Here is a 15,186-nt window from a genome sequence, read left to right as displayed (position 1 = left end):
TTAAAGCTAAGAGTTGGTAGGTTGCAAAGTATTGTTTTAATGACAATTATAAAAAGATGGAGAACATCTCATTTTGAGACTACTCTTTAACAATATCTGGTTTCAATGATCGTTGTTAGACAATGTTTTTTTGCACTACAAAACAAATACCACCATTTGTATTGAAACTAATTTCAAAAGTTCTCAACCTTTTTCTTTCAAGGAAGCAAGAATTTAAGCATTTGACCAACTTAATCTTATGTGCATTTGGTAAATACCAAGTCAAGAGCATTTGGGTAATTTTCCAATGTATTACCACTGACAATTTAATCATTCATACCAGCAATAGATTAACTGGAAGCAAATATTTCCAAAAAAGTAAAAAAAAATATTATATTTAACCAACAAATTATGCACAGCAAACATACATTAAACCAGTTTAAACGTACAAAAAGAAATCCTGAATTACAGAAAAGAAAGTCAAATTTATTGAATGAAAAACTAGAAGTTAATAAAAATTAGCAATACACAGAAAATGTACACAAACAGCAGCAATTCTATATAGTGACTTACGAATGAGGAAAGCAGCGGTCTGAAACCACGCAACATAACTTGTCTGTCAAAAGGGAGGGGGGGAAAAAACACAACAGTATTTTTCACTGTACAAACCACAACCAAATTAATTCAGGATTATTTTACATTATGTGGATTTTTTTTATTTATTTGTTTTTTAATACAAAAAAAAAAAAAAAAAGAGGCCCAAGCTGGGTGTCTATATGTTTCAGTGGTTTATTGTTGGATTTTAAATATTAGTGTTTCTACATGCAACCGCTTCCTGTTCTTTAGTTACCTTCATTTACCAAACCTCCTTGTTACAGTTTGTGGCTGGCAAGAAATGTCAATAGTAACTTTGTATCTGAAATTTAATGCAAAGACTTTGAATACTGGCCTGGAAATGTCCGATTGCCATTTCAGCACATTGAGATTGTTACATTTATTCCTAAATTGCCATTTTCAGCAAAGAGTTGTGCAATGCTGGTGTCAAAAACTAGACAGTCACTATTCATAATGGCTGTTGCAATTCCCTCATGAATAGACCTAGGAGTTGCTTCCCAAGTCAATCGCCGCCTGTGACCGTTAAGCTCCAATCGGTAGGCAAAATTCTCAGCTTGCTTCCGTGTACCTATTAGTTGTACAATTGCAAAGAACTGTTGATGACCATCGTATTTCTCTTGTTTCTCCAAGACCAACATGAAGTGAAAGCCAAAACAAGACTGCATCATAACCCAGTCAACAGCACCGGGAAGATTAATGTCTGTAGCCAGGAATACAATATCCTCTCCTTGTAATGTTGTTATAGATTTATGCTGGTGCATTAGATGTGGCATCACGGCATCTAGAGAACCTTGCCATTTACAGGAAGCACCAGGACAAGGGCATGAATAAGGCCGAAACTCACAAAGCTCTTCATGGTCTGCTTTTTCAGTATGAGGTAAAGTTACCTCGCAACCCGACGAGGCATATTTGCAGGGGAACAACACAGAGTTGGCAACCTTTTCCATAGCCAAGTTGCGGATGGATCCCAGCGGCCCCCGGCATGTTGGACAGCATGTGAGTTTTGGGCGACAATTGCTGCAGACGAGGTGGCCACTTTGACATTGAAGAATAGGTGGTAATACATAGTCAAAGCACACCGGACATTCAAAGAGACTAGCCAAGTCATTGTTGGAAGCGGTTGTGCCAGTCAAAGCAGGCACCCTCTGGGATGGTGGACACTTTGAAGTACCAGTAGGGATTGCTGCAGCAGTCTGACGGCTCATTTCTGTAATGACAAAGAGAAAATTACTTTTCCAGAAATATAAGCAATGCATGGTTAAATGTGATGGCGCTAAAAACACAACCATATCCATTATTAGCCTATATAACTAATCAAGAGTAATTCCAGAACCAAATTTCAGTGGCAGCCTATTTTGATAACAAGCGAATGCCGTAAGATCTAACCCAACAAGTGCTCTTAACTAACATTTATTGCAACTCATACCACTTACATAACATTTTTTTTAATTACAGCTTTGTTGAAGACCATCAGATCTACATACAACAAAATAAAGACCCCAATCAGTAGTCGAGGCTGATGTATTTGCTCTGCCAAGTTTTTTTTTTCTAGGACATGGACTGTAACCAATTTGAGTACATCAGAAAGATGTCAAGGGACATAAATAAAAAGCTGAATTCCACAATCATGATTGTCATACAATGCCAAAAATACAAATATGTTGTGAGAAAAAAAAAAAAAAGGAACTGGAAGCATTATGGTCTTCCTTTAATTAAAAACATAACATACTTTGCACAAACACTGAAGCTGGAATGCAATCTGGATATTGCATCACTCAGCCATGTTGTACTCTTGATAATTAAAGTAAAATTTACATTTAATGACTGACATGTTCTGCACAAACAATGATTGTGCACAGTGCACTCACCAGTTTACAGGCAAATATGAAGTTACTAGCAAATCTAATGAAAGGCGACAAATCAGATCCTACTGAATGCAAACAGAATCTTTCAATAGAAAGAACTTTTGCAACTATTTGCAAGGCCAGGCCACAGGGAACGTGCACAGAGCAATCCTTTCCAAACACTTGGAACCATGTGCTGGTGAAGACTTCCCACAAATGTAAGGTTTGTTAATTTATGATCACAATGCCAGGAAATGAAGGGTTAAAAATATACGGGGGGAAAAAACAAAAAACACTTTACTCCTTTTCCACTAGAAAGTTCTTATTTGCCTGCAGCAACATGCCTAAATTAAGGAAAAGGTGCATGCTATTTACCCAGGCCAGTAAATAAGGCACTTGATCACTTATTTAACCTGCAGCAGCATAAAAACAAAAAAACTTTCAGTTTGACCCTAACCCTTACACTAATCCTAATATATTAACCCAGGTCTAATATGCTAGCCTAACCCTTACCCCAACATGCCATCATAACCCTAATATGACAACCCTCACCCCAACCAGCACTCTAAATCCTAATCTACGCAAAAAAATAAAATAGTTGCCAGCTACATAAAAGGTGTTATAGTACTGGCTGCCAGGTAAATAAACACTTCCTTCAGGAAAAACCAAGAGTGTTTGTAAAATTCAGTTATTCCAGGGAAAGTTATGCTAGTTCTGTTGACTTAATGTGCAATGCAACCCCCCCCCCTCTCCCACCCCATCCATGCACCCCTCCACCCCCACAAGGACTTTCAATAAGTGTTCATAAAGAGTGTTATTCAACAAAAGTATGTTTGCGAGAATACCTTGTCCTTTATTTTTTACAAAGAGAAAACCACCCCTTACACACAAGTGAACAAAATATAAATGATGACAGATTAAATTACAAAATTAAAGCTCCAGTAGGACAAGACCCATAGATTAAGCTATAATACATTTGAATTACTTTGTGTATTTAGAGATTGCCTATATCCTTTGTAGGAATCCTATGGAGAGTCTGATTTTTAACCAAGGTGGCTAATGTAAATACCACAGGGAAAGTAAACGAGCCAACCCTTTTGCATACGTATTTCATACAGCAAACTAGCCATTTATACAGAAATTAGCTCCTGGTAACAGTAGAAAATTCATATGCCAATCCAATTTGGTAATCTCACCCGAAATGCATGGGAATATTAAATACTTTCTATGAAAGCATATTACTGATGTAGAACGGTTTATGCACAAGCAAAATAAAACAATTCTAAAGCACTAAGGAAGTGTAGTTGGACAGTTTTCAAAATAGAATATGACATACATATGGTGAGCATCAAAGCAGCTGATATTAGCAGCAACAAAGTTCTATGACCAGAATAGAGCAGTGCATTTACTTGCATCAGCATGAAATTTAAGGAGTGGTTATATGGAGTAATGCGTTTACCTGGCACAATACATAGGATTTCATCCGTTTGTCTGCCTTGCAATGATTTTTGCCCCCCTTTGGGAGCACGAAAACACAGACAAGTGATTTTGCAAAAACCTAATAGGACATGTATGAAACACCAGTAAAGCTAGCTAAAGACAAAATAGGACTATTTGAGTGTGTGTAACAAGGGAAAAACAAAGCTTTGCTACAATAAAGTGCTACCCAGAACATGTCTCATGCATTCATCTTTAAGCATGTGGTTTTCTTGTTACAAGTGTATGTGGGTTGCAAGACGTCTACCCAGCAAAGAAAGAGATCGAAGTACTTTGAAAAATAAATGCATCAGGAACATAAATATTTAGAAAATAAACTTTTACTGCATAATATTGCCAAAGCCCAACTGATATGTAGTAGGAAAAAAATGTATGGCAGAAAAATGCTTCAGGGTACCCTTTATATTGTTCAGCATTAACACAAACTAAAAAAATAAAATAAAAAAATAAAAATAAAAAAAACTGTCGACGTTTTCCATCATAACGCATCTGTAATTTGGGATATCTCGCTTGAATACAAACAAAAATAATAATTACTGCATTCTCTACACATCCATTAGATCTAAGTATAGTTGTATATGTTTTTGTTTTCAAAATGTAGCCTACCATATTAACTGCAACGGGGAAAACGTGTCCTTCAAGAATTAAAACTACACTTCAATAACTACAATGAGAAAAAACGGAATGTTTTCTTCCCCATCTGTACCAGTTTACTCAGCCGATCTGAAATACAGCAACTGGCTCTACAATTAAACCCAAGTCTTTACACTTAAAATCAAGACGATTATGTTACACCATGTGGGTAAAAAAAAAAATACAGGACAAACTTATTTCTACACATCTCTTTCTTTAAACACCAACTCGGCAATCGCAACACAACTTAAACACAGTTAAGCAAAATAGGCAAAGCGTAAACTCGCCGTCCTGCGAAAGGTTTCCCTATTTGCACTTCGTAGCAGAAATCCGTTCCTAACGACCCAAAACGTTCATATTTAACCCGTTCGGTGCCAATGGGACCTACAACTGCGCGCTTTGCCATGCTAGCATAGCACAGACAGGACGAACCACGAAACAAATAGGAGGTAAGAGCCATGTGTTACCTTTTCTCTTCTTGTGGTCACTTCCTGATAGGCACGTAAATAGAACCCCTTTCCACGAATACAACACGCTGTAAGTAGCTTTCCCCGTCATGAGGAGTTAGACAGTTCATTGCGCTTTCCCAGAGAAAGAAAAAGATCCCAGATCAGGGGCCTCCCCCACTGGCATTAGCAGTTGTTATATGAGGGGATGAAGTAAGCAAATCAAAAATAGAGACCTTCCCATACAAGTATGAAGGACGCAGCCCTGGTCTCCAAGTCCTCGGTATGCGCAGTAGCAAAGTGACCCACCCAAAACCTCAAAAAGTGATCCACCCAGAGGTAAACAAAATCTCAAACAGATTGGCTTTACGATACACAAAGATTTGTACAATAAAAAAAAACTCGGCGATCGCTTTCTGTAAAATCTCTAAATGGTAAGGCAGATCAAAACAGGGAAACTGGTGCACACACTCGTGGCCACAAACAGGAGCGCTCCGAAAGTGATCCATCCAGGGTCAGGAGCGGACAAGCAGCAGCATGACGTGTGCGCCGTGATCTGGTTACACTGCTGCATTCCCATCCGCACACCTCCTCCTCCGCCAACAAATGGCATGGGAAAGTTTCCTGGCCGGCCCTAGCACCAAGCTGCTAATGTGTTTTCACGCACAGAACAATCTCCAGCCGATTTGCCGTGGACAATCGCTAATGAAATGATAGGAATTCGCTGGATGAGCTGTCCCGCAAAATCCTGTTTTCCCCCCTTTAAATACATTTAGTGATCGGCTGTGAGGCAGAACTCCTCCCATCCGGCCTCTCCGGCACTCGAATGCAGACTGCAGCTGAAACTCCTTCCACCAACCACACCCCAAGGGGGCCCGTCCCGCAGGAGACACGTACGGCGTCATGACGCATTCACGTGTTCCTTTCCTACATGGGTAAAGGCCAGCCCTCTCCGTTAACCCCTTCGCACAAGAATGCTTCCAATAGGCGTCGGCCACCGCCTCTTGGCATTAGCCATTTCATTGCTGATGGAGCCTGCAAAAAAAACACATTCATCTGTGGCTGTCAAACACAATGAAAGAGGGGGCTGCAACGCATTCTTCCAGCCGGTCTGGAAGCAAGAGCGGTTAATGGAACAATTCAGTTTAGTTGGTGAATGCCCACACTGCACTCTGCTAATTGGAAAGCATTTTAGACAATCCTATACATCTTTCTGCAAAAAGTGGAGGTTCGCAGTACATTGAGAAAAAAAATATGATCTCATTTTTTTAAATCTCTCCAAAGACCATTTTGTATCTGGTTTCTTTTCGCTGTAGCAATGCAACACTTATTTTAATTTGGGGCATAATAAAATAAAGGTTCTTTTATCTGAAATAAAAAAATATTGGCTTGATCCCTTATAATTCTGTACAACGCGGGTTCTAATAGGAATTAATTGGGTTGAACATTTGACAAGGCTCTTTCCCAGCTCTCAAAAACTGTCTCTGGGTTGCATTGCACAGAAGGGGTTAGTCCTGAGTGGACCTACAGAAGAGTTTTAATAAATGTAGCCTGCCTTTTAAAGCAGCAGTCCCAACCGCATTGTTTTAATTATTATTTTCTTCCCTTTAATATGTGCATCAATACAATTCACACAATGATAAGTAATTAGCTAAGTTGTCAGCGAAGATTTGGCTCGGGGGTTCACTAAATGGCATCCAGCACAGCAGAAGAGGACCAAAGATGCAAAGGTTTGTGGGGAAGATCATGTGACCAGGCAGTCACTAGATACAATTGGTGCACTGCTAGAGAGAGGGCACTGCTCAAAAAAGGGGTGTGCCAGAGCCTGTTTCAGAAGAGGAATGGAATGTGACTTTGTAAATAGTTGCTATAGAAAAAAAAAATACTTGTTACATTATGATACATTAAAAAAAAAATTTAGTTTGTTTTTTGTTTTTTTAAATGTTATAAAGAACTTGGACTGTTTATTTTTGTTTTTTTGAGTAGCAAATTATTTATATTCACATTTCACTATTGTGTTTACATGCATCTATTTTCACGGTATTCATTTTAGAACTACCACTTAATCATTTGCTTTGAAGAGCACATTGTGTTTTTCCTTTGTTTGTCCCCCCTACAGAAGACGGATGCATTTAGACCCAAAAGTATATACCAAACTCTGAAATACTAGGAAAGGGTGAACATGACATTACTGCACTCTATACCTTATAGATCATATGGGGTACATACATCCCTTCTGAGAATTGCATGACAATAGGGAAACAGTAATTAACTTCCCTCTACAGATGGTCTAATTTCCCTCTCTAGTTCGGTCTGTAAGAGATATAGATAAACACACACACACACACACACACACACACACACACACACACACACACACACACACACCTTTAGAATAAAGGACACTTCACAGCACAGTCCAGCAGTTGCTACGTTTTTTCTGCCTCGTGGTGCCCGCTGAAACAACCCCTTCCAAACCGGAACAGGTACACCTTTAGAATAGTAACTGATTTGGGTTCCCCTAGTATTTCACACCTCTTGGGATCTCTACCTACCGAGATGCAAGTAGGGATATCTTATTGGTATGACGCCCTATTATATTACGTGTGTAGTATGTGGATACCAAATCAGTGACTTACAGTGAGTTGACAGGTTGAATAATTTTTGGCGGATGTTATTTTTTAATTTGACGATTGCTCTGCATTTTTAATGGATGTTCATTTATTTTAACTCCTATAATAAGTTATGTTGTGTTTAGTAAACAAGGATCTCCATGTTACCATTTCTTTACATAGGATCTGCAAGTTTCATTTACAAGGCCTTGTCTTTCTGTTTTATACCATTAAATGTATGTATGATCTGAAACAAACCTACCAGGCCAGGATAAGCTATGCTTGGCACATAATATACACCCCTTCGGTTCTAGAAAGGCCCAAGTGCAAAGCCTCTATGGTGTGTAACAAAACATCCATCCCTTCCTACTTTCCCTTGTGTGGTGCTGAATGGCTGTCCCTGGCAGCAGTTAAAGTTAAGAGGGCTATCATAAATCAAAAGGACAAAAAACTGGGCACCGCTTGCTTATTTACCACACAAGAGCCTTCCGCAGCAAGGAGTAATTAAAAGTTGCATCATTACTGACACACACAAAAAAAAACATTTTAAATACAGTGAGTGCATCTGATAACGCATCAGCAGTGATTCACCCTGAGAATTGAGATTTGGATTACAAAAACATAACCGTTTAAAAAAAAAAAACACACCAGACCACACCGTCTTAATCTATATCAGACAATTGGGCCATTTTCTGAAGAATTCCCGTATTAAACAGTCAATGGGAAATTTCGACCAGAAAAAAAAAACAAATCAGCTACATCAGCTCATATACAAGTCCCTTAGAGGCAGCTTCTAAAATGTAATATAATTTTTGCCACCCACAAGGCTTTCAAATCATGGTTCCAGACACACCGCAGAACGGAACCTATTTTGGGCACAAATATGGATCTTGAAAGATGAATATAAATGGAGTTGTGACGAACACTGAAACCTAGCACAGGAGCTACTTACATCTGAGATGACAACAAGACAATAACACAAACAGGGGCGCTTTTGTAACAGATATTATATATTATTTATGACTGGATGTATAAAGACAAACTTTGTAATACATTGAAAACAGAAAACTTTGCCTGTATGAGGATTCAGCTTCTTTGCCCGGTTTGAGTGTTGTTGGCCACTTGATGAAAAACTGGCTGACACCTCTGGGTCACCGGAATTGGAGCCGCCTCCGGAGCCGATGTCGTACCGCTGCACTTGACTCTCCTGTTGTCGTGCTTGTCCACTGGGCTGCTGTACTCAGGGGGTGTTGCGTCATTGTCTGGAGTTTTGCTCGTGCTGCGGCTGGCGTCCTGGATGTGACGTAGTCTCTACGTAGTTCCGGTGTCCCTGGTCAGGGATTACCCCTGTAGGGAGAGCTGTTTCATGCTCAATACTGTATGATCAGTTCCACTTGATACAAATACCTCTCAGGCTTCTGTTTTCTTCTGGCAAATCGTAACTGCCTGATGGTCCACAACTACAGACTTAGATGTGTCAGTTTGTTGTAGATTAAAAATCCAAAATCCTACGCGTTTCGGCACGACTGCGCCTTCATCAGGGATATGGTGAAAAACTGTTAGATCCTTGTTTTATACCCACCTATGTGTTTCTAATCGGTTAGGGAGTTGATTAGATAATGACTCACCATGTGTTTGATTTGTCTGTTTAAATGTTTGGGATTGGTTTCTCTCCACTGGGATGAGTATGCCGCAGGGCTAACAGTGTTCACCTGATGAACCATATTACATGTCAATACAATGATTAAATATTATGCAAATAAATATACAATAAAATGATAGTTTTAATAATATAACAAGGTAACACAATAAATGTTCAATCTTGTTATAGTACACCATACATATATTTATATTCCCCATTGATTGCTATCCCAAAGGGAGAAGCGCAGGGATTCACTTTCTGTCTTGTTATAGTACATGATACTTATCAGTCTGCTATTTCTAATATGTTTAAAAACAATTCAATGGACGAACATGCTGATGTTATGGTTCTCAGCTCTTCCATTTACTCCTAAATCTTCGAGCATCTTGCTTTGAGTCTATAAGTTATATACACACATGTAATCCTATGTAACCTCAATAGTCTGTTCTACATCAAAATTGTATTTAAAAAGTGTTTTTGTAAAAAAAAAAAAAAAATCTCAAAGTTAGAACTGGTTAATGAGTTATGTATTTATATTCCTAAATTGCATTCCATGTGTATACTTTTTCTTCAATCGTAGAAAAAATCCCTTGCAATTTGCAACTCATTCACTGATTTCAGTATTTACTTTAAAATGATCAAATAAGTATACATCAAATCTTGATAAAATGTGTACTACATATGAAAGTTAAAAATGTTCCGTACTAAAAGGATATTAAAATATGTTAGTTCTATCAATTCAATTCTGGTTTCTTAGTTTGGAATTTGTGGATAAGGATGTCTTGTTTGTTACTGGAAACTGATAAACTGTATATTCTACTGGAATGCTAACAAGTCCAATTCCTCATTGAGGGCTTCTGGTTGCAATTTAAAGATCCAGTATGATTCTCGTTGTCTCAGTTTCTGGTATCCGTCACCTCTTGTGACACCCATATTAATGTTCTCAATCCCGACTAGGTCCAGACCTTCTGGATTCTGGTTGTGCTTGAGAGCAAAATGCCTGGATACTCCATGTCCCATGAACCCTTCAGCAATGTTATATTATACAAGTTATTAGAAAGGGTTAATAAGGAAATGTTGGCTTTTAATGAATTTGGAAGTGCGTTTATCCTTTTGCATCACTTTAACGGCAATCAAGTAAAAAATAAATAAATAAAAACCTATAAAACATGTATTGGTGAGCCTACCATAACATATGGAACTAATGCAGCAAAAGGTTGTAACCTGACAATGGGGTAAAATGAACTGTAGCCAGTGTCAAACACAAATTGAATAAGTGTTTTATTGGATTGCTGTAGAAACTCTGCAGGTATGTTTTCGGTTTCTGGAATTTCACTGCACAAAATGAAATGGTCTGCAGTATATATATATATATATATACAGTGCTCGACAAATACGGTCGCCAGGTCGCCAGGGCCAACAAGATTTGGCCTCCTGGCGACTCAGCCTCATGGCCGCGCAGCGCACGCGGTTCTATGCTTGTTTAAAAAAAAAAAAAACATTTTTTTTCAAAATCCTGATTGGTTTGATGGGACTTGGCGCGATGCAAGGTTTTTTTTTTTTTGCCAGCTACAGGCTCTATATAAGCCCACGCACACGAATCATCCTTCCTTTTGTATTCTGCTTGAAGGTTAGTACACCATTGCCACAGTACACCATTGCCTCACTGACCCCCCCCTCCCATCCTCCCCAGCCCGGCATCGATCACAATCAGGAGCCCACGCACCCAAGCAGCATCACTGACCCCCCCCCTCCCGACCCCCCAGCCCGGCATCGATCACAATCAGGAGCCCACGCACCCAAGCAGCATCACTGACCCCCCCCTCCCGACCCCCCAGCCCGGCATCAATCACAATCAGGAGCCCACGCACCCAAGCAGCATCACTGAACCCCCCCTTCCGGCCCCCCAGCCCAGCATCGATCACAATCAGGAGCCCACGCACCCAAGCAGCATCACTAACCCCCCCCCCCTCCCAGCATCGATCCCAATCAGGAGCCCACGCACCCACGCACCATCACTGACCCCCCCCCCCCACTCTCTCCTTGTGTCCAACGGATGCTGTGTCTGTGTGTGTGTGCTATGCTGGGTCTGTGTGACATGCTGGGTGTGTGTGTGTATGTGTGTGTGTGTGCTGAGCGCCTGGGCTGGCTGGTTTGCTCTATATGAGCAGGAGCAGTGACGTCCTCAATCCTTTCCAGGGCTGTTTATAGAGGAAGTAAGTGCTCCCCCTGCCTCATGCATTACCATCTCCACAGCCCGCCCGACCCCCCCTCCCTCCTTGTGTCCAACGGATGCTGTGTCTGTCTGTCTTTGTGTGTGTGCTATGCTGGGTCTGTGTGTGTGTGCTATGCTGGGTCTCTGTGTGTGCTATGCTGGGTCTGTGTGTGTGACATGCTGGATGTGTGTGTGTGTGTGTGTGAGTGACATGCTGGATTTGTGTGTGTCTGTGTGTGTGACATGCTGGATGTGTGTGTGTGTGAGAGAGAGAGACATGCTGTGTGTGTGTGTGTGTGTATGACCTATGCTGGGTCTGTGTTTGAAGCGCCTGGGCTGGCTGGTTTGCTCTATATGAGCAGGAGCAGTGACGTCCTCAATCCTTTCCAGGGCTGTTTATAGAGGAAGTAAGTGCTCCCCCTGCCTCATGCATTACCATCTCCACAGCCCGCCCGACCCCCCCTCCCTCCTTGTGTCCAACGGATGCTGTGTCTATCTGTCTTTATGTGTGTGCTATGCTGGGTCTGTGTGTGTGACATGCTGGATGTGTGTGTGTGTGTGACATGCTGGATGTGTGTGTGTGTGTGTGTGTGTGTGACATACTGGATGTGTGTGTGTGTGTGTGTGTGACATACTGGATGTGTGTGTGTGTGTGTGTGACATACTGGATGTGTGTGTGTGTGTGTGTGTGTGTGTGTGTGTGTGTGTGTGTGTGTGTGTGTGTGTGTGTGTGTGTGTGTGTGTGTGTGTGTGTGTGTGTGTGTGTGTGTGTGTGAGACATGCTGGGTGTGTGTGTGTGTGTGACATGCTGGATGTGTGTGTGACATGCTGGATGTGTGTGTGACATGCTGGGTGTGTGTGTGACATGCTGGGTGTGTGTGTGACATGCTGGGTGTGTGTGTGTGTGTGTGTGTGACATGCTGGGTGTGTGGGTGTGTGTGCATGCATACGAGTGTGTGTATGAGTGTGTATGTATGAGAGAGTGTGTGTGTGTGTGTGTGCGTGTGCGTGTGTAGGTGTAGGATACCTGAAGTGTCACCCCACCCAATCACCCCGTCCCCCCACCCAATCACCCCGTCACCCCACCTAATTACCCCACCCAATTACCCTGTCACCCCACCCACCCAATCACACCCCCAATCAACCCCTGTCTCACCCTCTGTCTTTCGCCCTCTCTCTCTCGCCCTCTCTCTGTCTCTCGCCCTCTCTGTCTCTGTCTATCGCCCTCTCTGTCTCTTGCCCTCTCTGTCTCTGTCTCTCGCCCTCTCTGTCTCTGTCTCTCGCCCTCTCTGTCTCTGTCTCTCGCCCTCTCTGTCTCTGTGTGTCTCTGTCTCTCTCTCTGTCTGTCTCTGACCCTCTCTCTCTGTCTGTCTCTGACCCTCTCTCTCTGTCTGTCTCTGACCCTCTCTCTCTGTCTGTCTCTGACCCTCTCTCTCTATCTGTCTCTGACCCTCTCTCTCTGTCTGTCTCTGACCCTCTCTCTCTGTCTGTCTCTGACCCTTTCTATCTGTCTCTGACCCTCTATCTGTCTCTGACCCTCTATCTGTCTCTGACCCTCTCTCTCTCTCTGTCTCTGACCCTTTCTATCTGTCTCTGACCCTCTCTCTCTGTCTGTCTCTGACCCTCTCTCTCTGTCTGTCTCTGACCCTCTCTATCTGTCTCTGACCCTCTATCTGTCTCTGACCCTCTATCTGTCTCTGACCCTCTCTCTCTCTCTGTCTCTGACCCTTTCTATCTGTCTCTGACCCTCTCTCTCTGTCTGTCTCTGACCCTCTCTCTCTCTCTTTGACTCTCTCTCTCTCTCTCTCTGACCCTCTCTCTCTCTCTTTGACTCTGACTCTCACTCTCTCTCTCTGACCCCCCCTCTCTCTCTTTGACTCTCTGTCTCTCTCTCTTTGACTCTCTCTCTCTCTTTGACTCTCTCTCTCTCTCTTTGACTCTCTCTCTCTCTCTCTTTGACTCTCTCTCTCTCTCTCTTTGACTCTCTCTCTCTCTCTTTGACTCTCTCTCTTTGACTCTCTCTCTGACTCTCTCTCTGACTCTTGAACTCTCTCTCTCTCTCTGACTCTCTCTCACTCTCTCTCTCTCTCTCTCTGACTCTCTCTCTCTCCGACTCTCTCTCTCCGACTCTCTCTCTCTCTCTGACTCTCTCTCTCTGACTCTCTCTCTCTCTCCGACTCTCTCTCTCTCTCTGACTCTCTCTCTCTCTCTGACTCTCTCTCTCTCTGACTCTCTCTCTCTCTCTCTCTCTGACGCTCACCCTCTCTTACCCTCTCTCACCCTCTCTGTGTCTCACTCTGTGTCTCTCACCCACACTCTATGTCTGTCTCACACTCTGGATCTGGATATCTTATTTACCCTGTATATCTTAACTGCCCTAACTACACAGAAATAACCTATACTGCTTTCTTCCAGATCTGACTCAAGCTTCACACGGAAGACATCGGAACCCCCCCTAACCCAGAAGACCGGTAGGGAAAACCTCCCCTCCAATGTATAACATTGCGGGAATGAGGGTACATGGACATTGAGGGACTGCGAATCAGGTAAGATCCCAGCCGGGATTGCTGCTTCAGATATTGTGAAGCGGGGATGTCCAGACACTGGTTAAGGGGTTCAAGAAACTAGTCATTCACACCTGGCTTTTATTTGTACATCCGACACACACACACACACACACACACACACACGTAACAAGGACTAATTGTAGTATAATGTAATACAATAAATACATTTATGTCAAAAACGAATGTTGTTCTTACTAGGAATTTATTAAATATTTTATTTATATATTTTATTTTAAAGCGGGGTTGGGGGAGGGACTAGGGGCGGAGTTGGGGGCGGGACTAGGTGGCGAGTAGATTTTTTGGTTCGGCGAGTAGATTTTTGGGTGATTTGTCAAGCACTGTATATATATATATATAAAATACTGAGTTAAGTTATGGTGAGTAAAAAAAGTGACAAAAACCCTCCACAGGAAAGCAAATATGCAAATATAAATATAACTGTATGCTCATCTGCATGTCTTACCCATGGGTTTCTGGGTATGCACCTTAACCCTGGCTGTGCTCAAAGCTGTGACCATGCAGCAAGCTTAAGCCTATAGGGAACCATGTTAAAAATGGTTATTGAGGCAAAAAGTGACACTGTGTGCTCATTTGCATGTCATTTCCCAGAATCCCTTGCTGCAGTGGAAGTGCATGCTGGGTGATAATGGGGAAAGGTGGGGTTGCAGACCTGCAGATGAGCATACAGTTATATTTGCATATATATATATATATATATATATATATATATATATATATATATATATATATATATATATATATATATATATATATATATATATATATATATATATATATATATATATATATATATATATATATATATATATATATATATATATATATATATATATATATATATATATATACTGAGTTAAGTTATGGTGAGTAAAAAAAGCGACAAAAACCCTCCACAGGAAAGCAAATATGCAAATATAACTGTATGCTCTCATCTGCATGTCTTAGGCAGGTCTGCAACCCCGCCTTTCCCCATTATCACCCAGCATACAGCACTTCCACTGCAGCAAGGGATTCTGGGAAATGACATGCAAATGAGCACACAGTGTCACTTTTTGCCTCAATAACCATTTTTAACATGGTTCCCTATAGGCTTAAGCTTGCTGCAAGTCACAGCT

General features: G+C 41.5%; 1 protein-coding gene across 5 annotated transcripts in view; it reads right to left on the bottom strand.

Annotated features, from left to right (window-relative positions):
* Window positions 1-15,186, bottom strand: part of SIAH1 (siah E3 ubiquitin protein ligase 1) — a 37,243-nt gene that overhangs the window by 2,571 nt on the left and 19,486 nt on the right. For 2 of the 5 annotated variants that reach the window (XR_012789120.1, XR_012789121.1), the window contains exon 2: window positions 830-1,801. Coding sequence is in view for 3 of the 5 variants with exons in the window: in XM_075576664.1 (XP_075432779.1) it covers window positions 951-1,801; window positions 5,036-5,126 (942 nt within the window). In the remaining 2 variants the exon portion in view is untranslated. Of the gene's footprint in view, window positions 1-17; window positions 1,802-3,897; window positions 3,922-5,035; window positions 6,050-15,186 lie in introns of those variants that run through there. The other 3 variants (XM_075576664.1, XM_075576666.1, XM_075576665.1) reach the window with 3 other exon arrangements.

The sequence above is a fragment of the Ascaphus truei genome, chromosome 19 (genome assembly GCF_040206685.1).
Source record: "Ascaphus truei isolate aAscTru1 chromosome 19, aAscTru1.hap1, whole genome shotgun sequence".
Classification (NCBI taxonomy): Eukaryota; Metazoa; Chordata; class Amphibia; order Anura; family Ascaphidae; genus Ascaphus; species Ascaphus truei.
This window is presented reverse-complemented; position numbering and strand designations above follow the sequence as displayed.